This window comes from Mizuhopecten yessoensis, unplaced genomic scaffold (genome assembly GCF_002113885.1).
Source record: "Mizuhopecten yessoensis strain PY_sf001 unplaced genomic scaffold, ASM211388v2 scaffold716359, whole genome shotgun sequence".
Classification (NCBI taxonomy): Eukaryota; Metazoa; Mollusca; class Bivalvia; order Pectinida; family Pectinidae; genus Mizuhopecten; species Mizuhopecten yessoensis.
Window position 1 is genome coordinate 1,335,078 of NW_018480077.1, and position 25,729 is coordinate 1,360,806.

The 25,729-nt window shown below is 33.7% G+C and overlaps 2 protein-coding genes across 2 annotated transcripts; one reads left to right on the forward strand and one right to left on the reverse strand.

The window, feature by feature from the left end:
* Positions 1–496: 496 nt before the first annotated feature.
* On the reverse strand, positions 497–12,054 carry LOC110443731 (chromodomain Y-like protein). Its single transcript, XM_021488109.1, has 7 exons — positions 11,974–12,054; positions 5,039–6,638; positions 3,708–4,111; positions 3,002–3,165; positions 2,253–2,463; positions 1,216–1,359; positions 497–805 (listed from the first exon to the last, which is right to left on the reverse strand). Exons 1-7 carry the CDS (start codon positions 11,995–11,997, stop codon positions 641–643), a joined length of 2,712 nt encoding a protein of 903 aa, XP_021343784.1. The 5' UTR covers positions 11,998–12,054; the 3' UTR covers positions 497–640.
* Positions 12,014–25,635, forward strand: LOC110443732 (enoyl-CoA delta isomerase 2, mitochondrial-like). Its single transcript, XM_021488110.1, has 10 exons — positions 12,014–12,104; positions 14,541–14,694; positions 15,628–15,726; positions 16,229–16,417; positions 17,686–17,758; positions 18,111–18,213; positions 18,609–18,729; positions 22,604–22,693; positions 23,373–23,516; positions 24,516–25,635. Exons 1-10 carry the CDS (start codon positions 12,055–12,057, stop codon positions 24,672–24,674), a joined length of 1,182 nt encoding a protein of 393 aa, XP_021343785.1. The 5' UTR covers positions 12,014–12,054; the 3' UTR covers positions 24,675–25,635.
* Positions 25,636–25,729: the final 94 nt, after the last annotated feature.

Here is a 25,729-nt window from a genome sequence, read left to right on the forward strand (position 1 = left end):
AAGTTTGAAAAATAAATAAAATGTATGCCAGAAACTTAAAATATAAAAGCATTTCTTTTTCAAACTTTACAGCAGATGTGATATACACAAATAACAGTAAGTATTTATAAAATTCTGAAAAAAATATTCTAAAGTATAGATATTTTCTTTAACAATGTAAGTCTATCTAATGATTCATTTGTAGATGGCTTCTGCTGCATACAAATGTTTGTTGTATAATCGTATAAATAAATTTCTGTGTAAATTCAGCTGCTAGTACCAACAGGTACTGAGGTATAACAAAGGTCTCCCTGAAATCAGACAATACTTTATCTAGTGATTGGCTTTTGATGAAGGAAGCCAACCAACAGCAACCCAATCCTTTCTCCATTCTGTCTAAATTTTACAGATGCCCATTTCGCTAAGAAATTTAGGCATACTTTCATTGCTAAATGATCTAGCTTCTCAAAAAACAGTGCTTTTCCATTGTTTAAAAAAAACAAACAAAAAAACTAGAGTTGTTTGATGCATTAGTTATAAGGCATCATTTATAGAATTTAATTAAAATATTCTCGTTCACTTCAATTCCAAAAACATTTCCATTATAAGCATACACAATAATATCAGTCTATTCTTTTAAACACTACGACAAAGTCTGCCATCACGTTGTGATGAAGTTTTTCTCATTACTGAGGTAACTTTCAATAGCCTTCTGTGTTTCAAACGACGGCCATCTTTCCAGGAGGAGATTACTCTCAGACTCATTTGTCAGCTCTAACTTGGTTCGCTGATGGCTGCGAATCAGAAGCTTTGTTGTTTCAAGGGCCTGTGCAAAAAAAAATTGATATGTTAATACCACAGATGAAACACTGGTTTCAATTATACACAACTTATAGTAGTCTAATAATCCGTACAGACATTTTTAGACTATCTGTTTCATTTAATTTTTCTCAATTTAAAACATTGTACATTTCATTGTAAGATCATCCATATTGAAATTTTACAAACTGAAACTTCTTTGATTATTTAAACACCAAACTCTCACATAATAGTATCATTTATATCACACTTTAATTGACATGATCTCTATTGCTTCACAGGCAATCTCCAAAATCAGTATCTGTAATAATGATGATTGTCAGACACAAAATCAGTATGTGTAATAATGATGATTGTCAGACACAAAATCAGTATCTGTAATAATGATGATTGTCAGACACAAAATGGTCAAAGTACCTTGCCCGACATGCTCGCCATGTTTTGGATTCGCGGAATGACCTCTTGCATAATACTTGTCGGCCAAAACACCTGAGATACCAAACCCAGCTGACATGCTTCAATGGCTGTGATTTTACGTCCTGCAATCAGCAACTCGTTGGCCTACAAGGTATATCATTTCATCAATATATACAATGCAATTCAAAAGCATAAATTATTCGCTTAATCTACCGTGTAAAAAAAATAAAAAATCAAATAAAAAAAAAGTCTTAACATCACAGCGGTGTGCCTGATAATATATACATCTGTAATTATTTTTCCTACAAACGTTCAACATGCATATCTTACAATAAGTTATTAAATTTTCAGAACAGGTCTTCTTCACAATTCAGAATGATATTTTTTTCTTTATTAAAGATGCCAGAATATAAAGTGTAAAATTATGTATGAGAAACAGAAACAAAGTGAGTGGAGCTCACATTACCACCCTTCCCCCAACCCCGCTTTGCTATGACCTTTGACCCTTTAACCTCGACCAATGACCACCAAAATCTAGCCAGGTGTAGAACTTAATTTTACCATTACCATACTATATTTATGTAAATATACCGGTAAGATAAATTTATTTAAGACTCATACACACACTGACGAATGCATTGACAAAGTGATTAATACATATATACCCTCCTCAATAGTTGGAGGGGTATCATAATGTTAATCTCGCTACCAAAATTAAACTAAACATGACAACATAAATGCCACACTTTTTAACTGTTTTGTCAAATAATATGAGAAGGAAAACTCAGTGTTTGTTAAACTTTCTTTTTTTTGTAATGACTATATTAAACACCAAAAACATAGTTATATAATGTCGATTGTTTTCATATTAGGCCTTTGGTTCTGATTGAAGATCAGGCCAATGTGCAGTTGGTAAGTATAGCATAGCAGTGGTGGGAGACAACCCAACAGATATCAATTTGTAAAACTAAAGTGCAATATTGGCCTGACCTCTCCTAAACAATTATTTTCTTAATTAATATATATATGACACCTACCATTGCCATGCCTATTGCTGATGGAATTGAGAATGTGGCACCCCCTTCAGGAGTTTGTGCAAGCTGAGCATAAGGCAGATGGAATGTGGCCTTGTCACTAGCATAAACCACATCACAGAGTGGCAACATGGTCATGCCAAGGCCCACCGCTGGTCCTGTTACGACGGCAACAATCGGCTTTGGAAACGTGATCAGGGATTTGGTAAAATCTCTATCAATATAAAAAGAACAGCAGATATAGCAGGGTGCTTGTTTAATAGTATTCAAAATCTTGAATATTATACAGAAAACAAACAACCTTCTATTAAGCATGTAAAAAGCTTACTTAAGTGCAAAATGTGTGGAAATATTGTAGTTTGTTAATCTTTATTTTTTCGAAAATTTTCATACTCGATATTGTGAAAGACTATATTTTACGATTACTTTAAGAAAATAAGACAAATAAGCTTAAAATGAATTCAAAATATTTTAATTACGATGCATTTAGAAATAATTGTTCCTTACATTTTAACAACATACACATACATGTATATGCCCTCCATCCTTTCATTTCTAATGACTCTTTGCCTTAGTTGTAAATTCAAGTATACCAGCATTATTATACATATTAAGAAAAGATATAAAGGTTGAGTGAAACTCAAATTATGTCTTAAAAAAATTAGAATAGAAATGTTGGTTAGCGAAATGAAGTATGCATGAAATATATTCTGAGCAATCTTGTCGTTTTATACATTTTATGTGCCACCTACCTCAAGGCGTCAACCATCTGGCGTGATGCGACACGTTTGTCTCCTCTGACGAGGTAATGGAGGTCAAGGCCCTGACAGAAAACATTGCCAAGCCCACTAAACATGACTAGGTTACTGTCATCGTACTTGGCCGAGTTCAGTGCAGAGCAGATCTCCTGTATGACCTATGAGCATAACACAAGTTGAAAGAATATACTATGTATTTCACTAGCACTGTAAAGATCTACTGGTCAAAACTAAATACACTTAATGGAACTACACTGGAATACCTCCCTTCCGTAATTTAAACATGCAATATTATGATTTTATATGATTCAAAATACAAAATGTATGTAATGTTGCCACTGTGATGAGTTTGATTCAGTTATTTTGTATATATGTATCTCTCATTTAAAACTATTGATGAAACAATGTACCTCATGGCCCTTTCATTTCAAAATTTTATTTAAACAAAATTGGTTCAGAAATCAATTCGCTAGAAATTGAGATATGAAGAAGAATCCGACAGGATGGAATTGTTATGGGCCACATTTATGCATGCCAGCCTCCTTTATTTTAATCCTCCCCCGCCCATAAATAAAAATTCTGGTTGCATAAAAATGAAGTTACAATGTATGAAATTTATATAATTTGGAATACATTCTAGTTTGTTATGTGTTGGCTTATTCATTGTCAAATATCTCTCCAGAAAGAGTTTACACAGTACCTGTGGATTGAGAGCATTCTTTATCTTGGTGTGAGTGTTCATCCAGATCTGTGTGTATTTGGAGCACTTCTTAACCACAATATCCTTGTAGCGAAATGCGCATTCACTTTGTCTTACACTGATCCTCCTTTCCATCTCCTCTGGGGGCGAGTCACCATTCTCAACACGCTTACCTCCCTTTGGTTTTAACTGTTGGGGTAGTCTATCGAGGAACATACGGTATGACATCGACGACGGACTGACGGGGATCACCGCAGGGAAATACTGGTAGGCGGGTACATCACCACACAGTGACTCCATGTTGGCAGAGGAAGAGGCAGCAGATGGGGACGTCTTTATAACACTTGCCTTGCTCATAGGTTTTACCGTGGTGAACAGGGGTGTTGGTGACACAGGCCTTGCTACTGAGGAAATAATGAGGATCAAAATGTCTTAAAATTGTCTCCCTAGCTACTAGTGATGACTGAAAGGATCTTATATTTATGTAATCGTAAAAAGACCTGCCTTAAATAATTTTAAACCTTTTAAGAAGGGAACATTATATATTCAAGTTTATATCATAATGTTCAAAATGTTGCCCAAATCTCAAAAGGTTAGTTTTTGCTCTTTGTACTTTTGGATATTTTTCTATCAATCATGTACAATTTTTCTGTATAAAATCTTCCGAAAATTAGGAAAATATGTATTTTTATAGAAAACAAAAATGTATAAATAGCTGAGCAATGAAACATGTCTAATTATAAGTCATTTATCTATCATATCAATCCTGTTGGTGTGTAATACCACTGTATATACATGTATGTATAGACATCTAGATAAAATTGGTTTAAGAATAATATAACTTTGAACTATTCAGTTGTGAACTTTTAATATTGCAAGAGGCCTAAATACACACACAAAAATAATGATACACGAATACGTACCTTGTTAATCAATATTGCATTAATTTAAATTGAGTAAGGATGGAAGAAATATGGTTATTATTGTGCTTACACAATAAATTTGCTTGATATAATTTAACCACACTTGTATCTTGAACAGGTCTGTGGAAATCCTTGACTGAAATTGCCCTCCAAAAATTGAATTATAAAATCTACATAAATTCATTTTAATCTTTACAGCTGAAACGACTCATCAAATAATATTACCAGGTATACATGTACATTTTCTTGTGTACATACCAAACTATTTAGTTTGCCTAGCTGTATCGTGATCATGATACACCAACAATTACTGCTATCATCTCATCAAGTAAAAAATATATATATAAAAAAATTGTACACACTTGGTAAATTAGATTTGGGTTTAAATATAAATATAAATAAACTCACATGGCAACATCACTTTCTTGGATTTTATACTGTCTATCAAGTGCAGCTTCTTCCTTGGAACATCCGTAGTCCTGAGGGGGCTGATCTTGACTTGCAGGATGCGCTTGCCACCAGGTGTCGTCGGTGAACTTTCCTTAGAACCCTGAACCTTGGCCCCGACGGCCTTAACACTGACACTGCTGTCATTCTTATTACCGAGGACAGATTTATTAGCTACAACTTTCCATGAAATGTCTTTGGATTTAGGACACACTTTTTTAGAGGACAAACATTGTTCATCTCCTGAAGAATCTGACTTTTCATCAGAGTCCATATCTATCACTTCAATATCATTCGGACTATCTTTTACATTTTTCTGCTGTTTTTTCTTTGCTCTTATTTTTTTCAGGCATTCCTCCAACTCGTATGTACCTGTCCCTTTATCATTTTGACAATCTTTTGAATGTTCAGACTTTTTTGTTTCTTTCTGTCTTGAAACCTGAGATTTACTCTTCGGACTCGAGTTTAAAGATTTTAATTTTATTTTCATTGAAAAATGTTTTGACTGTGACTGTTTCGAATCAAAACCTTTCGTTTTAATCAAACTTGGCATCTTCTTCAAAGCTACACATTCTTCTTTGCCGAGAGTTTTATTTTCTTTCTTTTTCACATTTTCCGTTTTTGTTGGTTTAGGAGATCCTTTTGTCTTTATATTCTTCACAGTCTTTTTAGTTTTCACTTTTTCTTGAGCAATTTTCTTACTTTTTTTAAGCACTTTTTTAGCTGCATTGGAAGAATCCTTCTTTTTTCCAGTTGACTTGCTAATTCCCTTCACAGAGGTAACTGTCTTGCGCTTTTTTGTACCTTTATTATCTGTTGTGGAAAGAGAGGTACTTGGTCTCTTGGTGGCTTTCTTCTCAGAACTCTTTTTCAAGCTTACAGATTTTTTCTTTTCCTTATCCGATCTCTCTTTTTTCAAAGATGGCGATTCTGTCTTTTTCAAAATCTTTTTCTTTGAAGGTACAGGTGAATTTCCTTTTCCTTCAATAGAAACTTTAGAAGCTTTGGTTTTTCCAGAGTTTGGGGAAATTGCTTTTCCATTAACCTTTTTTTTTGCCGATCCTTGTGACATAATTTTTCCTTCTATAGAAACTTTCTTCTTTTTAGTAGCAGGCTGTCGGGGACTTGAATCTGTGTCTTCAGCCTTTCTTTTCACTGAATAGTTTTTCACAATTTTCTTACTAGGAGACGGGCTGAGCTTACCATCTTTTGCAACATGCACATTTTTACCTTTTTCTGGAGACTTTGTAGATTTTGGAGACTGTACATGTTTGCTAGCTTGTTTAGGAGATGTGCTTTTAGATTTTGCTTCAAACTTTTTGTGTTGAATGTTTTTGCTGATTAGCTCCATAGCAAAATCATGGGCTTCATCTTTCAGTTTTGCAGATGAAGATTTTTGAGCTTTTCCACCATTTTTCTCTTCAAAGTCTTTGAGAAGATGGAGACAATCGAGTAGGTTTTCTAGAGGTTCCCATGTGTCCCATTCTTCGTTGAAACCTTTCCATCGAATTAGATATTCCAGTGTGGTATCATTCACTCGTCTATCTAAAGCATGCTCAACCTAAAACAAATTAGCATGTAAAATTTAAACTCAAGCTTAGCTACCTCGGCCAAAAAAATTTATTGTCTGTTTAGGGTTCCCGACCGACCCTAGCTTTTTACCCCCGACCCAAAACTTTTTGATGAAAAAATCCAAAAACCCGCTGATTTTCGAATTTTAAAAGGTTCCCTGCCTTCCAAAATGGCTTCCAGCTCCATGTTGGCACTAAATGTCAGCATATGGAGCACAATTTGCCTTTAAATGAACCTTGTTTATGTAATTCTTTGTTTTACATACAATAGTAGGGTCATAATCACATGACCACACGGTACACAAAAATATACAAAAAAAAAATTGACCTACCTACCCTTGGTTTTTTTACCATGCAATCCTAAACAGACAATTATTATTTTTTGGCCTTATATTATAATAAGACATCTATCATAAAGAATGGAAAAATACATTATTCAAGTTTAAAATAAAAGTATATTTTAAAGGTGTGGAAATTAACTTTTTTCATCACGAGTGCCTAAAATGCAGTAACTAGCAAAATTGGATCATACATACAATAGCAAACTTTATTGCAGCGTTTGTTATAAAAAGTACACTATAAATAAATATCAATTATGAATATCACTAAATGTGCTTGCAATGCCAATATACGTTAACACAAAACAATCTAGGCAAGGCCTTATCTCACAATTTTTTTTGGATAATTACAAAACATTTTTTGTTTCTCTCCAAAATCCTCATTTTCAGTAAATGTATGTTCTTATTAACATGTAACTTAAATAATTTTGGTAATATGGAAGCTAATTTATTACACCATATCAGTATCAGGGATTTGAATTTTGACAATAACATTGTTTGAGAAACTTAAACAATCTAATTCCAGGTTACATATATCTCAAATGAATTAAAATATTAAATTTACAATATGTGGTAATCAAATTTTAATCAATAGACGTTACTTAAGAATGACTTAATAATAAAATAACAAGAGGCTCATGGGCCTTAACGGTCACCTGACATCTGATTCAAATTAGGACTGTCATCCAGGCCAATTCATACTTTTCGTCAGTCCGAGTGACCTTGCTGCATCGTCCATTAATTTTTCCTTGTGAACACAATAACTTCAGTAAATATAAATCGATTTTGATGAAACTTTGTATGCAGCTTTGTATCAATGAGATCTTGGATGAGTTTGAATACCGGACTAATTTGACCATAACTTACATAGTTATTCCCCTTGGTAATTCTATTATTGTTGGACCCTGTGAACACGATAACAGAAACAAGAGGTCAAGAGGGCCTGTATCGCTCACCTGGATATCTAAGCAATCATGGCAAAATATTCTCCAAATGAGATCCAAGGGAATATGCCATACCCCAAGGCCAATCCTTGTAGCATATCTGTATTAGATTTTTCATGCCCAGCAATTTTACGTATGGTTATGGGGTGGGGATCTCAACAGTTTCCAAGCTGCGACTCAGAAACTTGGTCCCTAGGGTTTTGGCTAGACCCCAGGATCAATTCTAATATCATGACTGCATTTGTCTCTTTTTGCCCAGCATTTGTATATATATAGTTTTGGGGTGGGGATCTCAACCCTTTCAAAGTTATGACCCAGGAGTTGTGTCTGCAAGGGTGGGGCAGCCCCATGGGTCAATTCTAATATCATGACTGCATTCGTCTCTTTATGCCATGCCACCATTGTATATATAGTTTTGGGGTGGGGATCTTAACCATTTTGAAGTTATGACCCAGGGGTTAAGTATCCAAGGGTGGGGTAGTCCCCATATGTGCATTCATCTCTTTATACTCAGCAATTGTATATATGGTTATAGGGTGGTGATCTCAACTGTTTCTAAGCTGTGACTAAGAAACTAGGTCCCTAGGGGTTTGGTCAGACCACAGGATCTATTCTAATATCATGACTGCATTTGTCGAGCTTTATGCCCAGCATTTGTATATAGTTTTTGGGTGGGGAACTCAACCATTTTAAAGTTATGGCCCAGGGACTATGTCTCCAAGGGTGGGGCCTGAAAGCAGATGTGCATATTTCTCTTTATACTCAGCTATTGTATATATGGTTATATGGTGGGGATCTCAACCATTTCTAAGTTATAAACTTATTTTGGCCCCACCCCTAAGCCCGGAGGGTCAGCCACACCATTTGTACAATTTTGAATCTCCACCACCTAGGGATGCTTCCAGTCAAATATGGTTGATATCCATCTCTTAGTTCTAGAGAAGATGTCGCTTAAAGCAATATAGCCAAATAACCCTTTTTGGCCCTGCCTCTCAGCCCCCTGGGGGGTCAGCCCCACCGTTTGTACAATTTTTGAATCCCCACCACCTAGGGATGCTGCCAGTCAAATATGGTTGATATCCATCTCTTAGTTCCAGAGAAGAAGTCACTTAAAGCAATAAAGCCAAATTGTCCCCTTTTAGCACGCCCCTCAGCCCCCTGGGGGGTCAGCTCCACCATTTGTACAATTTTGAATCTCCATCACCTAGGAATGCTTCCAGTCAAATATGGTTGATATCCATCTCTTAGTTCCAGAGAAGAAGTCGCTTAAAGCAATAAAGCCAAAATGCCCCCTTTTAGCCCCGCCCCTCAGCCCCCTGGGGCTCAGCTCCACCATTTGTATAATTTTGAATCCCCACCACCTACGGATGTTTCCAGTCAAATTTATTTAAATTCCAATAAGCGTTTAAGAAGAAGAAGTCGTTTAAAGAAATTGTTGACGGACGTTAATATTTACCCAATTCAGTTCTCGTGTTCACAAGGTCCAATAATAAAATTATTACAAAGGGCAATAACTCTGTAAGTTACTGTCGAATAATTCCCATTTTCAAACTCGTCAGATCTTATTGACATATGGCTGCATACAAAGTTTCATCAAACTTGGTTGATATTTACTCAAGTTATCATGAAAACAAGGTCCAATACAAAATAGTGTAATAATAATATTACAAATGGCAATAACTCTGTAAGATACTGTCGAATAATTCCCATTCCCATTCCCAAATCATCCACATACAAAGTTTCATCAAACTTGGTTGATAATTACTAAAGTTATCATGTTCACAAGATCCAATAATAATAGTAATACAAAGGGCAATAACTCTGTAAGTTATTGTCGAATGATTCCCATTTAGAGTCCGGGATCTTATTGATATATGGCTGCATACAAAGGTCCATCAAACTCAGTTAACATTTACCCAAGTTCTCGTGTTCACAAGGTCCAATAATATTATTATTACAAAGGGCAATAACACTGTAAGCCACTGTCGAATAATTCCCATTTTCGAACTCATCCGAGATCTTATTGACATATGGCTGCATACAAAGTTTCATCAAACTGGGTTAACATTTACTCAAGTTATTGTGTTCGCAAGGTCCAATAATAAAATTATTACAAAGGGCAATAACTCTGTAAGTTACTGTCGAATAATTCCCATTTTCGAACTCGTCCAAGATCTTATTGACATATGTCTGCATACAAAGTTTCATCAAACTTGGTTAATATTTACCCAAGTTCTCGTGTTCACAAGGTCCAATAATAATATTGTTACAAAGGGCAATAAGTCTGTAAGTTACTGTCGAATTATTCCCATTTTCGAACTCTTCCAAGATCTTATTGACATATGTCTGCATACAAAGTTTCATCAAACTTGGTTAATATTTACTAAAGTTATTGTGTTCACAAGGTCCAATAATAATATTATTACAAAGGGAAATAACTCTGTAAGTTATTGTCGAATAATTCCCATTTTCGAACTCGTCCGGGATCTTATTGATATATGGCTGCATACAAAGTTTCATCAAACTTGGTTAACATTTACTCAAGTTATCGTGTTCACAAGGTCCAATAAAATTAATATTACAAAGGGCAATAACTCTGTAAGTTACTGTCGAATAATTCCCAGTTTCGAACTTGTCCGAGATCTATTTGATATATGGCTGCATACAAAGTTTCATCAAACTCGATTAACATTTTCTGAAGTTATCGTGTTCACAAGGAAAAGTTAACGCACGACGACTGACAAAAGACTATCACAATAGGTTACCATGACCTATGGTCAGGTAACCTAAAAATATAGAATATAATAAAAAATCACTGTACATAATAATTAAAGCAATACAGCACAAGACCGAATTCCGTAATCGTTGGTATCGACGGAGGAAGCTTAAAAGATGAAGATGATGACCAAAGAAAGTTTTTTCATTAAAAATAAAAATAGCTTTTAAATTTACAACTCTGTTACAGTCTCACATAAGTTTTAATACAAACTAGTCCTTCCAACATCTCTTTTCATCTAAAAAGTGTAATCGAGACCCAAGCCTACGAGAAAATTTTATTTTTTTATAATACATTCTCAATTTCTTTCACGAATCTTCACTGGTGCAGTTGTTCAGAACTTGTTCTATAAGCTCAATCGGGAACCGTCTGCACTTTCTGTTAACAAGTATTTTCTCATTTTTCTAATTAACAATATAAGCTTAGATAGAAAATTCATAATTCCTATAAAAAAAAAAAAAGCTTTTTTTCATAATAGTAATTACCATGACTCTTTTTATCTTTCAGACAAGTTTTAAATTACTTACAAAAATCACCAGAAACACTTGATTAGATTACAAATCTTTAGATTTCAACAGTAACGATAACAGAAACTGCTTAGTGCGAAAGAAAAATGGGTTAGGCCTATTATAAACAACTTTTAATTGCTATTCAATTCTAAGTACTGTACTGAGTAGGTACAATATTGAGACTTGTCTCAATTTTGAAATGTTTTGTGTTTAAACGATGCTTGATTTATTTTCAAATAATCCTAGCTGTTACTTTTGAACAAATAAATTACTTAAAAAGTTTTACTGTGGACGAATCTACTAGTAATTGTTACATCTATTTTATGCATGTTACTGTAGGCTACCTAGCTAAGTCTGTTACAACTTACAAGTTACAGTAATCGGGAGTCTGCACAAAGAATGACGACCTGTACATGTTCGGTATGGTCACAATATAGCATATAATTTGTCAACAAATGCAGATATTTTTAAGCCACTCAACCCTAGTTATGGACCCATAAGTATTTTATTATTTAAATGCCAGTTCGCGCATCACTGCCTACAGTGTTGCAGTTATCATTCGATATGAACTTACAACATAAGCGCAAACAAAAACGGGTAAAATTGATCGAAACTGCATACGGTCGTGTAGAACATTGTCGGCACGTGGGTAACTAACTAACATGCAGATGTCTTTATTGCAACGTGGATATAACATAATGACAGATCACTTATATTGAATATACCGATAATCATGTCATCGAAAAAAATCTTTTTACCTCATAAATTTCGTTGTCCGCCATTGCCCGCAAATATGAGCGCTCCTTCAATCTGCGCTAGGGGGCGCTACTCTGTGAAAAATGGCTGCCTCCATCCTCAGACGCTGCTTAACAACCGGCATCTGTCAAAGGTGTTCTACTGCAGATTTATTGCTTTTAAAAGTGTTTGATTGTGTTCACGGAATGGCTAAACGTTTTATTGACCGGCAGGATTCACTTAGGCGAAGATTTTTCGTCGCTTGTCCCTTTTTGCATCATTTTGTTATTTTGAACATTCAGTCTGGTCAAAGTTCAATATTTTGTGTGTTTCCTCAAAATGAAAAAAATATACAATATTTTTTAGAGTCGTGTTTGTAACAGTGCAACTTTAGCTCAGAAGAGCTATTCGTACGACATGCATCACAGATAGTTGAATAAAAAGTAAAATAGCACGGAAAGATTAAACTGTAAAGGTCATGCAAACATAAAGCTCATGCAGCATATAAATTAATTTAAGAGACGTTTCAGTATAATGTATGTATATATATGCCAATATGGCAAAAACTTAAAATTGACAGAATACATGCTAATATAGCATAATCTAAAACAACAATACAAACATTTATGAATCAATAATTAGGAATATACAGCATAAAAAAAAATACACAAAATAAAGTAAGCCGCACTAAAACTTATATATGACAACTATTTCTGGAGTTATATATAATATACATGAGTGAATATCCACTTCTTGTTCCATCATCTCGACCCAACTTTTCCTACATTTCTCTTCTCTTTTCTTTATGTTCTCTGTTCTCCCTTTCTTTTTATTTCTTTCAATCTCTATCTCAATTCCTCTTTCTTAAAAAGACTATGCAATGTAGTATTATGTACTCAGTAGACAGTCTGTGCAAATTTCTCATTTACCTTTTTGTGTGGGACTGATATTTTCTCTCTTTGCATTTATATATCAATAATACAGGAATGTCTGAAAATGTCTAATATCATGCATATGGGTATGTGCGAGTACAACTCATGTGAGTATGGTGAAATCATATTAATTATGTTTATACATGGACATGGGTGTTTTTGACATGGACATGAGTTATACAGTATGTGCGGTAATATATAATTTAGAGCAGATATTTTTTCCAGCATAAAGATATATACCATATGTGATGAAGGTGGATATGTGTTCTATTTTTACACGAGACATATAGCAATGAGCGATTGAGACATTTATACGTAAGACACATGGTTGGTTGCATATATATATGGGTATTAAAATGTTGAAATGTAAAAATAGACGGAAATGAGTATGTAAGTTTGTGCTAGTGTGGATAAATATAATCCTGAGAATGTATGTACTCTATGACAAATGTGGACACAACAGATGAGCAACAGATCATGAGGAAGGCAGTCAAAAGCCTTGGAAAGATCTATGAGGATGGCAGCAACCTGCGCCAGTCCTCAACTAATCTTAACATGGTAGTTTGGCATCCAAATCCTGGTCTGAGGGCTGCTAAGAAGGAATGAAAATACCATTAAAATATTCTATGAGCTGATCACACATAGCTCTTTCAAAGAGTTTGGAGACACTTGGTAGAATACTAAAAGGCCTGTAGTTTTGCTTGTCCAAAGTATCCTTCTTCTTAAAGATAGGTTCAACCTGTGCTACTTTAAGTTGACTAGGGAAGGTATTTACATTAAAACTAAAATTTATCACATTACTTAGAGGATAGCTGATTCTTTTACTACAGGCCTTCAAAAGTTTAGCTGAGATGCCATCAAAACCTGTTGCCTTCTTAAAACTGAGTGATTTGATATTTTTACATATATAGTTTGGGGAAACAGGCTTAAAAAATGGAAGTTGCTTCGTATACCCATGTCAAGAACAATGTCAAAAATTACCTTTGCAGAAATTATTTGTCCAAAATGTTGAGCCACTCAAATTCTGCATTCAAAAGTTACTTTTCAGACAAAATCAACAATATTTTGGACCAACAAATTCTGCAAAGGTCATTTTCGAGGCTCAAAATGCATAAAACTATATAAATCTTGATTGAGAATACATACCATTTATTTTTATTGCAAAATAAAAAATGCTGCATCATATATATTAAGTGTTCCATTTAGGGTAACCACCCTATAGGTTTCTGATAAAGTGTTTAAAACTTAGATTATAACATGAACAGTATGTCAAAAGATTTATGAATGTCTTTGATATCTAGATCAAATGGACTGTAACTTAAGCTACATTACATGCTTATTCTTCTCTAATGCCAATTAAATGTATAATGATGTAAGCATTGACATTGTGTCAACTGATAATTTCCACTCTTTAGCTTTTGTATCCGAACATGGAAAAATTATTCAAAGTATTTCCTCCATTAACAAGATCAGATGAATAGGTGATAATTGAAAAACTGTGTTTTCATTGAATTACCTCCCCTTTCAATTTGAAGCATAAAAATTGAAGAGGACCTTACATTTCTCTTATAAACCAATATGACATCAATATGATTGAATGCTTGGAAGTAGACTACTAAACGGGTGGGTGATAACACCAGACTTGGTATTTGTTATAGGCTTGCAGCGACAGCCACCAGGGGTATCCACAGGACTGTTCCAGCTATGGCTGTGATTGACGATAAATTCAGTCAAGCTAAAGACAGACTCAATACCTTTAAGGAAGACCCTGGCAATGCCACCAAACTACAGATGTATGCACTCTTCAAACAGGTACATAACACTTACCTGTTGATGTCATCAAGTGTTAATTACAATCCATATTTTAAGTACATTTACCTGTAATTTTTTTGTGACAGTGGCCAAAATAAAGTGATATTAAGAGAAATCGACATAAAATCAGGTGATAATAAAGGAATTGAATTGCATAGATTATATAGCAGGAAAAACGGTGCATTAAAAAAACATGATAATAACCGAAAAGTGACATTAAGCGACTTGATATTAGGTGAAATGTACTGTACTTGTTATGTAAAATAAAACTATCCGATACAACGAATAAGCTGAATTTAAACAAAACGCAGATCTATCAAAATCTGCTAATTGTAAAGGGTGAAAATTAGGGAGTCTCCCTCCCGGAAAAAGTGATTTGGTAAGGATGTGAAAGCATTGATGGATATACATACCATCACTATTATTATGGCTTCTGTTTGATTGAAAGGACACATAGTGTGTTAGTATATACGTACTGGTTCTTGTTCTAATTCTCCTTCTGATATACTGTAACTTTGTCTGTGCACGTGCTGTAACTTTTAAACAGTAAAATGTATATTGATGATCATCAAAGTCAGCATCCCTGTAACTAGGTCAGTGTGACATTCACCTATGTCAAGGGTCAAATGGAAAGTAAATGCAAAATCTTGTCAAGACCTAACTTTTACTTGGTCAAAGTTTTAACCATGATCAAACTTGGATGTATACCTGAATATTTCACAGAATGTGTGCAGTGCACTGAATTAGGTCACAATGACATGTAATAAGAAAGGAAGCATCATTAAATAACCATTAATTTGGTCTGAAACAGAAGTATAAAAATGTTATTACAGTACAGAATATGATTGGATTTTACATGTACATGTACTTAAGTTTAAAGTTCATTAATTTTAAATGTTTTATAATGGTTGATTTTTATTTTATTTTTCACAGGCAACCATAGGGAAGTGCAATGCTCCTAAGCCTGGAATGATGGACTTTGTTGGAAAAGCAAAGTGGGATGCATGGAATGGTCTTGCGGAAATGACACAGGTTTGTTGGAAAATGTAACATTAACTTTGATGAAATATCAGAAAAATCATGTGCACAACGTGACAATCAAGGTAGCATATAATAATAAATTATTCCTCGGAAAATAAAAATAAAAAGTATTTTACTACAAATTTACTGCTCTTGCCATGATATAATATGGTTTAAATATATATATATACAGGTGTAAGTATAGGAAAAATATTGTCGATGTAATGCTTTGTAAAATGTACCTTTCTATATTTGTAAAAAAAAAATGAAAAAAAATTGAAATCCAAGTATTGCCATTGTTGCAATGCAATGAATTTTGGCTTCTGATTTATTAGCTAAAGTGTTTGGGTATAATTCTTAAGTATCCCCATACCACTGTACAATAAGAGGATTGAAACAGTTCAACAATTCTAGCAAATAATCTTGGCTTGACAATTTAAAAATCTTACTTGATGGTTGATGCTAATCTGTAGGAGGCAAAAGATTGTACCAATGAACAAACCGTTTTTTATAGGATCAGGCAAAACAAAAATATGTTGACATTGTTGATGAGTTAGCTGGGAAGGAAACACCAGCATCATCGCCCCCAAGTGGAGAGAAAGCTCCAGCATCAAAGTTTGAGACCATCGACGTAACCAATACTGATGGAGTATGTAAAATCATGCTCAACAGACCAGAGAAGAAAAATGCTCTCAATTTCCAGGTGAATACCTTTTCAGTTAGTTTATAGCATTTATAATTTTCAGAATGTTATGTTAATTTTTAACAAATGTATATTATTGCGCACTCTAATCCGTACGCAGTGCTGTTATACCTATATGTTTCTTAATAAATATGATTGTGTTACTGCAATTTCTTGCATGCTTTGTCACTTTCATTGTTTACTTTTTGCATAAGTTCTCAGCAAGAAAGAACCTTCTTGGTCATGACATTGTACTGTTTGTTTGGCTATTCCAGAAATAATATACTGTAAAACATAAAATGTTCACTGTGCATAAACAATGTATGGTTCTTGTGGTTGCTATGGAACTACAAAGATAAATACAATAAATTTGATTGAAATACTTTACTACAGTTTGTTTATATGGGGTAGCCACGAAAGTTCATACCATGGCTTCGAACCATGAAAAAAAGGAGGAAGGAGGCATTTTTTACTACCCCACCTCCATGGCCACCACCTAATTCCTAAGACCCATGAAATGAATGTTAACAACTAATTTAAACCACACCACCCACATATCAATTATAATTTATTGGCTATTCTCTATTTCTGTAAAAGCTCTTTGGCTCCTTCCCCCCCCCCTCTCTCTCTCTCTCTCTCTCTCTCTCTCTCTCTAAAAAAAAAACATTACAAAATTTGTATTAAATGTTGGTTGAAGAATGAAAAATGAGTGTGAAAATTAATATTGTAATTCGTAATGATGAAAATGTTTCAAAAAATAAAATTATAAAAAAATTAAATATTGGCTATTCCAATATACATTGTCTTATACGGCAGGGAACGATTAAAGTTTAGGTTAACGTTTGGTTAGAAATCTTAGTTAGACTTTGTATTCAGCCCCATTATCCTAATACTAGTGCATCAGTCATCAAACGTCTGTGAATGCATCTGGAAAAAATACTTCACTGCTAAATTAAATGTAGGTCAGTGTAATGTATATTTTCCAACTCACTGGCTAGAGCAAAGGTGTTTGAAATTCTGATTGTAAATTGAGATAAAAATCATTTAAAAAAAGGAAGGGTAGGTATTACTTTTTTATGGTAATACCCTTTTTTTATATAATTTTTATCTCAATTTACAGTCAGAATTTCAAACACCTGTGGTTAGAGTTTGCATTTTTTCTCCATTTAATAGCTCCTTTTCCAACAATGCTGAAGCACGTATGTTTTACATATATTTTAGTTTTAAAATCACTTTAATAATGAAACCTTAATACCTATGATGAATATCTTGTTTCTCTTTGTTTCCAGATGTATGAAGAAATCGGCAATGCCCTGAATGAGGCTGGACAGGATGACAGTGTAGTGTTGGCTGTGCTCACAGGTATGACAAATTCCTGAAGTTAATGTGTAAGAGTTGTCTTATCCTTTTGTTGCCATCACAATCTTGTGGTAAGTGTATAAGAGTTATCTTCCCTTTGTTATGCAAATCCCGTCTCTGTGGTAAATGTAAAGGAGTTATTTTCTCTTATTGGGGCTCATCACATACCTACAGTAAAGATATAAGAATTATCTCCCCTTTTTCAGTACACATCATGTTTGTGTGGTAAATGTAAAAGATTTACTGCCACTTATCTTGCGGATTCACTTTTAGATAATTACTAAATGAATATTCAGTAGTTTTATGCAAATCATTCCTAATTTTGTATTATAGTGCTGTATAATATACTTACCAGGCGCTGGAGACTATTACTGTAGTGGAAATGATCTGGGAAACTTCATGAACATTCCACCTGATGGTGTAGCAAAGATGGCAGAGGAAGGTGGCGTAATTTTAGAGTAAGAATAGATCACTTATGGTTTAAAAGCGTAAATTGTGAATTACTGTAAATATTGAAAAGTGGGGGTAAAACCAAGTGATTTTGGGGGTAAAAAGACAGGAATACTGAAAATATAAGTTTACCAACACACAGTACATACTCAAATACATATTAACCAGTGTAAATCCCTTGAAAGATGACAGGCCTATAAAAAGACAGGAATACTGACAATATTATAAGTTTACCAACACATAGTATATACTCAAATACATAACCAGTGTAAATCACTTGAAAGATGACAGGCCTTTGAATGAATAAGTAATATTTAGCTCAAATTCTTCCAGCATCTTATGTTATATAGGAAATTTATTTCTTAATTCAGCAAGTTGTATATATATATATATATTTGTACAGGAAATTTGTGAGGTCATTCATAGACTTCCCAAAGCCCCTGATAAGCCTCATCAATGGGCCAGCTGTGGGTGTGTCGGTGACTGTGCTTGGACTGTTTGATGCTGTGTATGCCACAGATAAGGTAAAATCATTCTGCGTTACATGTACTCACTTTCTAACTGGACTCTCTCCAATCTGCATCTCGATTTAAACTGGCCCAATAATTTGGTCTGAAGATATCCAGGTATCATAAGAAGTCTTTCTACTCTCCAGAACTCAAATGAACAAAGTATGTGTTTTCAGGGGTGTTCAGTTTCATAGACAGGGTGCACTGTAGAAAAAATCATAGGTAGGTATTGACCAACCTAAATTGGCATTGCTACAAATTTTGTCGTCGATGGAATATCAGTTTAATAAGTATATCATGCTGTTGAAGTTAATGTAATACTGGATGTAGATTCTGCTAATACTGTATTAACAATTGCAGTGTTTTCTTAGTAAGTCTACGCCACAATGATATAAAAAGGAATTTCAGTGTTTCTGAATTTTCTGTCTTACACATAGTATTTCAGTGTTTCTGAATTTGCTGTCTTACACATAGTATTTCAGTGTTTCTGAATTTTCTGTCTTACACATAGTATTTCAGTGTTTCTGAATTTGCTGTCTTACACATAGTATTTCAGTGTTTCTGAATTTTCTGTCTTACACATAGTATTTCAGTGTTTCTGAATTTTCTGTCTTACACATAGTATTTCAGTGTTTCTGAATTTGCTGTCTTACACATAGTATTTCAGTGTTTCTGAATTTTCTGTCTTACACATAGTATTTCAGTGTTTCTGAATTTGCTGTCTTACACATAGTATTTCAGTGTTTCTGAATTTTCTGTCTTACACATAGTATTTCAGTGTTTCTGAATTTGCTGTCTTACACATAGTATTTCAGTGTTTCTGAATTTTCTGTCTTACACATAGTATTTCAGTGTTTCTGAATTTGCTGTCTTACACATAGTATTTCAGTGTTTCTGAATTTTCTGTCTTACACATAGTATTTCAGTGTTTCTGAATTTGCTGTCTTACACATAGTATTTCAGTGTTTCTGAATTTTCTGTCTTACACATAGTATTTCAGTGTTTCTGAATTTGCTGTCTTACACATAGTATTTCAGTGTTTCTGAATTTTCTGTCTTACACATAGTATTTCAGTGTTTCTGAATTTGCTGTCTTACACATAGTATTTCAGTGTTTCTGAATTTTCTGTCTTACACATAGTATTTCAGTGTTTCTGAATTTGCTGTCTTACACATAGTATTTCAGTGTTTCTGAATTTTCTGTCTTACACATAGTATTTCAGTGTTTCTGAATTTGCTGTCTTACACATAGTATTTCAGTGTTTCTGAATTTTCTGTCTTACACATAGTATTTCAGTGTTTCTGAATTTGCTGTCTTACACATAGTATTTCAGTGTTTCTGAATTTTCTGTCTTACACATAGTATTTCAGTGTTTCTGAATTTGCTGTCTTACACATAGTATTTCAGTGTTTCTGAATTTTCTGTCTTACACATAGTATTTCAGTGTTTCTGAATTTGCTGTCTTACACATAGTATTTCAGTGTTTCTGAATTTTCTGTCTTACACATAGTATTTCAGTGTTTCTGAATTTGCTGTCTTACACATAGTATTTCAGTGTTTCTGAATTTTCTGTCTTACACATAGTATTTCAGTGTTTCTGAATTTGCTGTCTTACACATAGTATTTCAGTGTTTCTGAATTTTCTGTCTTACACATAGTATTTCAGTGTTTCTGAATTTGCTGTCTTACACATAGTATTTCAGTGTTTCTGAATTTTCTGTCTTACACATAGTATTTCAGTGTTTCTGAATTTGCTGTCTTACACATAGTATTTCAGTGTTTCTGAATTTTCTGTCTTACACATAGTATTTCAGTGTTTCTGAATTTGCTGTCTTACACATAGTATTTCAGTGTTTCTGAATTTTCTGTCTTACACATAGTATTTCAGTGTTTCTGAATTTGCTGTCTTACACATAGTATTTCAGTGTTTCTGAATTTTCTGTCTTACACATAGTATTTCAGTGTTTCTGAATTTGCTGTCTTACACATAGTATTTCAGTGTTTCTGAATTTTCTGTCTTACACATAGTATTTCAGTGTTTCTGAATTTGCTGTCTTACACATAGTATTTCAGTGTTTCTGAATTTTCTGTCTTACACATAGTATTTCAGTGTTTCTGAATTTGCTGTCTTACACATAGTATTTCAGTGTTTCTGAATTTTCTGTCTTACACATAGTATTTCAGTGTTTCTGAATTTGCTGTCTTACACATAGTATTTCAGTGTTTCTGAATTTTCTGTCTTACACATAGTATTTCAGTGTTTCTGAATTTGCTGTCTTACACATAGTATTTCAGTGTTTCTGAATTTTCTGTCTTACACATAGTATTTCAGTGTTTCTGAATTTGCTGTCTTACACATAGTATTTCAGTGTTTCTGAATTTTCTGTCTTACACATAGTATTTCAGTGTTTCTGAATTTGCTGTCTTACACATAGTATTTCAGTGTTTCTGAATTTTCTGTCTTACACATAGTATTTCAGTGTTTCTGAATTTGCTGTCTTACACATAGTATTTCAGTGTTTCTGAATTTTCTGTCTTACACATAGTATTTCAGTGTTTCTGAATTTGCTGTCTTACACATAGTATTTCAGTGTTTCTGAATTTTCTGTCTTACACATAGTATTTCAGTGTTTCTGAATTTGCTGTCTTACACATAGTATTTCAGTGTTTCTGAATTTTCTGTCTTACACATAGTATTTCAGTGTTTCTGAATTTGCTGTCTTACACATAGTATTTCAGTGTTTCTGAATTTTCTGTCTTACACATAGTATTTCAGTGTTTCTGAATTTGCTGTCTTACACATAGTATTTCAGTGTTTCTGAATTTTCTGTCTTACACATAGTATTTCAGTGTTTCTGAATTTGCTGTCTTACACATAGTATTTCAGTGTTTCTGAATTTTCTGTCTTACACATAGTATTTCAGTGTTTCTGAATTTGCTGTCTTACACATAGTATTTCAGTGTTTCTGAATTTTCTGTCTTACACATAGTATTTCAGTGTTTCTGAATTTTCTGTCTTACACATAGTATTTCAGTGTTTCTGAATTTTCTGTCTTACACATAGTATTTCAGTGTTTCTGAATTTTCTGTCTTACACATAGTATTTCAGTGTTTCTGAATTTTCTGTCTTACACATAGTATTTCAGTGTTTCTGAATTTTCTGTCTTACACATAGTATTTCAGTGTTTCTGAATTTTCTGTCTTACACATAGTATTTCAGTGTTTCTGAATTTTCTGTCTTACACATAGTATTTCAGTGTTTCTGAATTTTCTGTCTTACACATAGTATTTCAGTGTTTCTGAATTTTCTGTCTTACACATAGTATTTCAGTGTTTCTGAATTTTCTGTCTTACACATAGTATTTCAGTGTTTCTGAATTTTCTGTCTTACACATAGTATTTCAGTGTTTCTGAATTTTCTGTCTTACACATAGTATTTCAGTGTTTCTGAATTTTCTGTCTTACACATAGTATTTCAGTGTCTCAGAATTTTCTGTCTTACACATAGTATTTCAGTGTTTCTGAATTTTCTGTCTTACACATAGTATTTCAGTGTTTCTGAATTTTCTGTCTTACACATAGTATTTCAGTGTCTCTGAATTTTCTGTCTTACACATAGTTTTCAGTGTTTCTGAATTTTCTGTCTTACACATAGTATTTCTGTGTTTCTGAATTTGCTGTCTTACACATAGTACTTAAGTGTTTATGAATTTTCTGTCTTAAACATAGTACTTAAGTGTTCTGAATTTGCTGTCTTAAACATAGTATTTCAGTGTTTCTGAATTTTCGGTTCAGTGTTTCTGAATTTGTTGTCTTACACATAGTATTTCAGTGTTTCTGAATTTTCTGTCTTACACATAGTATTTCAGTGTTTCTGTATTTTCTGCAGGCAACATTTCACACACCCTTCACTTCATTGGGACAATCACCAGAGGGTTGCTCTTCCTACACCTTCCCAAGGTTAATGGGTACCGCCAAGGTAGGTAACTCATTTTACTCTGGGAAAGTTGACAAACAAATAATGCAGATACCTCTGTTCCAGTAAAAGAAAATTGCTAACAAAGTAACAAGAAAATATGGTTTTATAGAACAACTCTGAAGATGGTTGTGTAACAAATTGAAACAAATGCAAGAAATAAAGCTAAAAAAATAACATGCTTCTTTTTTAACATAACTCTTATAATGAAAGTAAAGGTAATACCGTTGCATGTACTGTCAGAAACATGTACTGTCAGAAACATGCCAGAAACATGTGTAGTATCTATTCTACTGGATTAATATCATATATCTTCTATGGAAAACTTGATAAGTAAAGATGGCTGTTTCAAAGGTAGGTAGTTCTGCAGTCTGATTGTAAAAACGGGTACCTGGTAGATAACAATTCAACTGTGCATGTCAGCAGACACAAGCATGTTACTTTTCTTGAGTGATTTGATTCCACAGTGGTTAGTGTACTCTCCATTCAACAATTAAGGTATCCAGGGTTTAATTTACAAAATATTTATATACAATGTAAATTGTTTTAGATAAAATTTAAACTTTTTTGTTTGTGTTTCTATATCAAATTATTTCGATATGTAAATGTATACATAAACTTGAAAATTGATCCTAGGTTGATTTTTGTATTAATTGGTGCTTCCTTTCCTTCTCTGTCACAGGCAAGCGAATTGCTGCTTTTCAACAGGAAGATAACGGCAGTAGAGGCCATGGAAAGGAACCTTGTCACAGAGGTGTTTCCTGACCACGCCTTCAAACAGGAGGCCACAGCAAGGGTGGAAAAGTTTGCAAAACTTCCTAAAAATGTAAGAGGTGTTTAATTATCACATTGCAAAATATTTCTTCTCCTGTTTGTGAGTTGGGAGCTGACTGTAATGTAACTTGTTCAGTACCTTTTAAATTTACAGGAGCAAAGGTAGTATTCATTCTGCAAGAGTTTGATAGGTGGGAGATTGTGGTCTCGTCAAGGCATGGCACATTTAAGTCACTTAGGAATCTCTGAACTGTGATTGCTTTCGGAATACTATCATATTTTCCGCTCAAAAACCATCTGTCAGACTTTGATGAAATGTGAAGGTAATTATATGCCTGTGTTTGGGATCAGAATTTATTCTCAAAAAGAACAAAACGGTTAACCTTAAACAAACAATTCTTCTGAAACTGCCTTACTGGTAGATTTCACCAACATTTCATAATAAGCCTCCCTATTTGTATGATGAGGATCAAAATTTGTACTTAAGGAGGGACTCCCAAGGGGACTTATAGGAGAGCTCTTAGTGAATTTAGACCAAATTTTCACAAATCCATTCTTTTCAGCGCACCTGCAAGTTAACTTATCTCATGGTTCAGCATCCATCATCCGTCTGTCCATCATCAACTTGTTTCTTTAAACAGCTTCTTTTTCAAAACAGGAAGGCTCAGTTTCATGATATTTAGCCAATAGGTACCTGGGATAGAGTGCTTTAAATTTTCCTCATACTACTTTCAAGGTCACAAGGGTCAAATATGTTAAAAATTTCAAGTTCATTTTCTTAACGAACCATAAGGTTTAGTAATATGATACTTAGGTATGATACATAGACAAGCAGTACACAAGCCAAAAGTCAAGTTTGAGCGATGGCAGAGGTCAAACTTTAACATTGGCTGTAATAGGTATAAAGAATCAAGAACAATTTCTGATTTTTTTCACAAGTAATGTTTTCAACTTTGGTACATTACATAATTTAAAAAAAAGTAACATTGGTACATTACATAATTTAAAAAAAAGTATCTTACCAAACTTATCTCCAATTTTGTATTCACAGAGTCTGCAGAAGTCTCGGAACCTTACACGAGACCAGCTGCGAGAGACGCTCCACCGTGTAAACAAGCAGGAGTGTGATGTCCTCGTGGAGAGATGGCAGTCCGAGGAGTGTCTGATGGCCATCATGAACTTCTTCACTGCTAAAGGATCCAAACTGTAGTCACACAACACATTTCATAACATAAATTATTTATAAGTTACAGAGAATAAGAACTTCAAAGCATTTGAACAGGTTTGTGTATATACATCCAGAACATTTTATGGGTCAAATTGTGATACATAAGGGTGACTGATTTTTGTGGGTTTTGTTTCAATTACAGTAATACCAGTATTTTATGACAATAGGGCCTGCAACATGTTTAAAGGTTGTTATAGGTGAAAATATAACACAGAAGGTTGACAGAATGTGATGCAAGGAACAAAATTGTTATCTTTTGTGTGGTTTTGGTAATGTACACAAAATTGGCCTGCATCATCTTCAGAGGTTGTTTGTAGTGATACCATGACTACAATGGTCCCCACTTATGATATGTACTAGTTTTTACATTGCCCAGGTAGGTTGTTGATTTATCAGCATCTCTGGAAATGTGAAAGATAGTTTGAGCAAGAACTTGTTATTCAACTATAGCATCCAAACTCAATAAAGATTGTATATTTATTGATCTATAATGCATATTGTTTAAATATGCTTATATTCAGTGTAATTAGAATGACTACAAGTCAAGTCTCACATCAGATTTTTGATCTTTTGGGGCAAAACCTCTATGACCTATTGAAGTATATAATGTGGTAATATATAATTGTTATAGAAATACTCTACATTGCACATCAAAAGAAGGGAAAGGTTGCTCTCCGGATTTACCTTCCTTTTTAAAATCTTAAATTCTTGTAATTTCTAGTATTTGAAAGTTCAAAATTGTATAAGTGAGCTGTGACAGTTGGGAAGTTGTTTGATATAATTACTTTACATTTTCCGGTGTAATATGCATGCTGTTTGAACAAGTTGGACTTTTATAAATAAAATTTCATAAATACTTTCATTAAATGATCATCATTTAATGGTAATGATCAATACTTAATGGTAGAGCTTCATTTAAATAAAGTGCTATATATTTTATAAATATTATAGTTTTAAGATTTATTTATTATTCAGCACTGTAATTGGAAAAGAAAATCACATGATAATTGGAAAAAAACACTTGAAATGATTGAAAA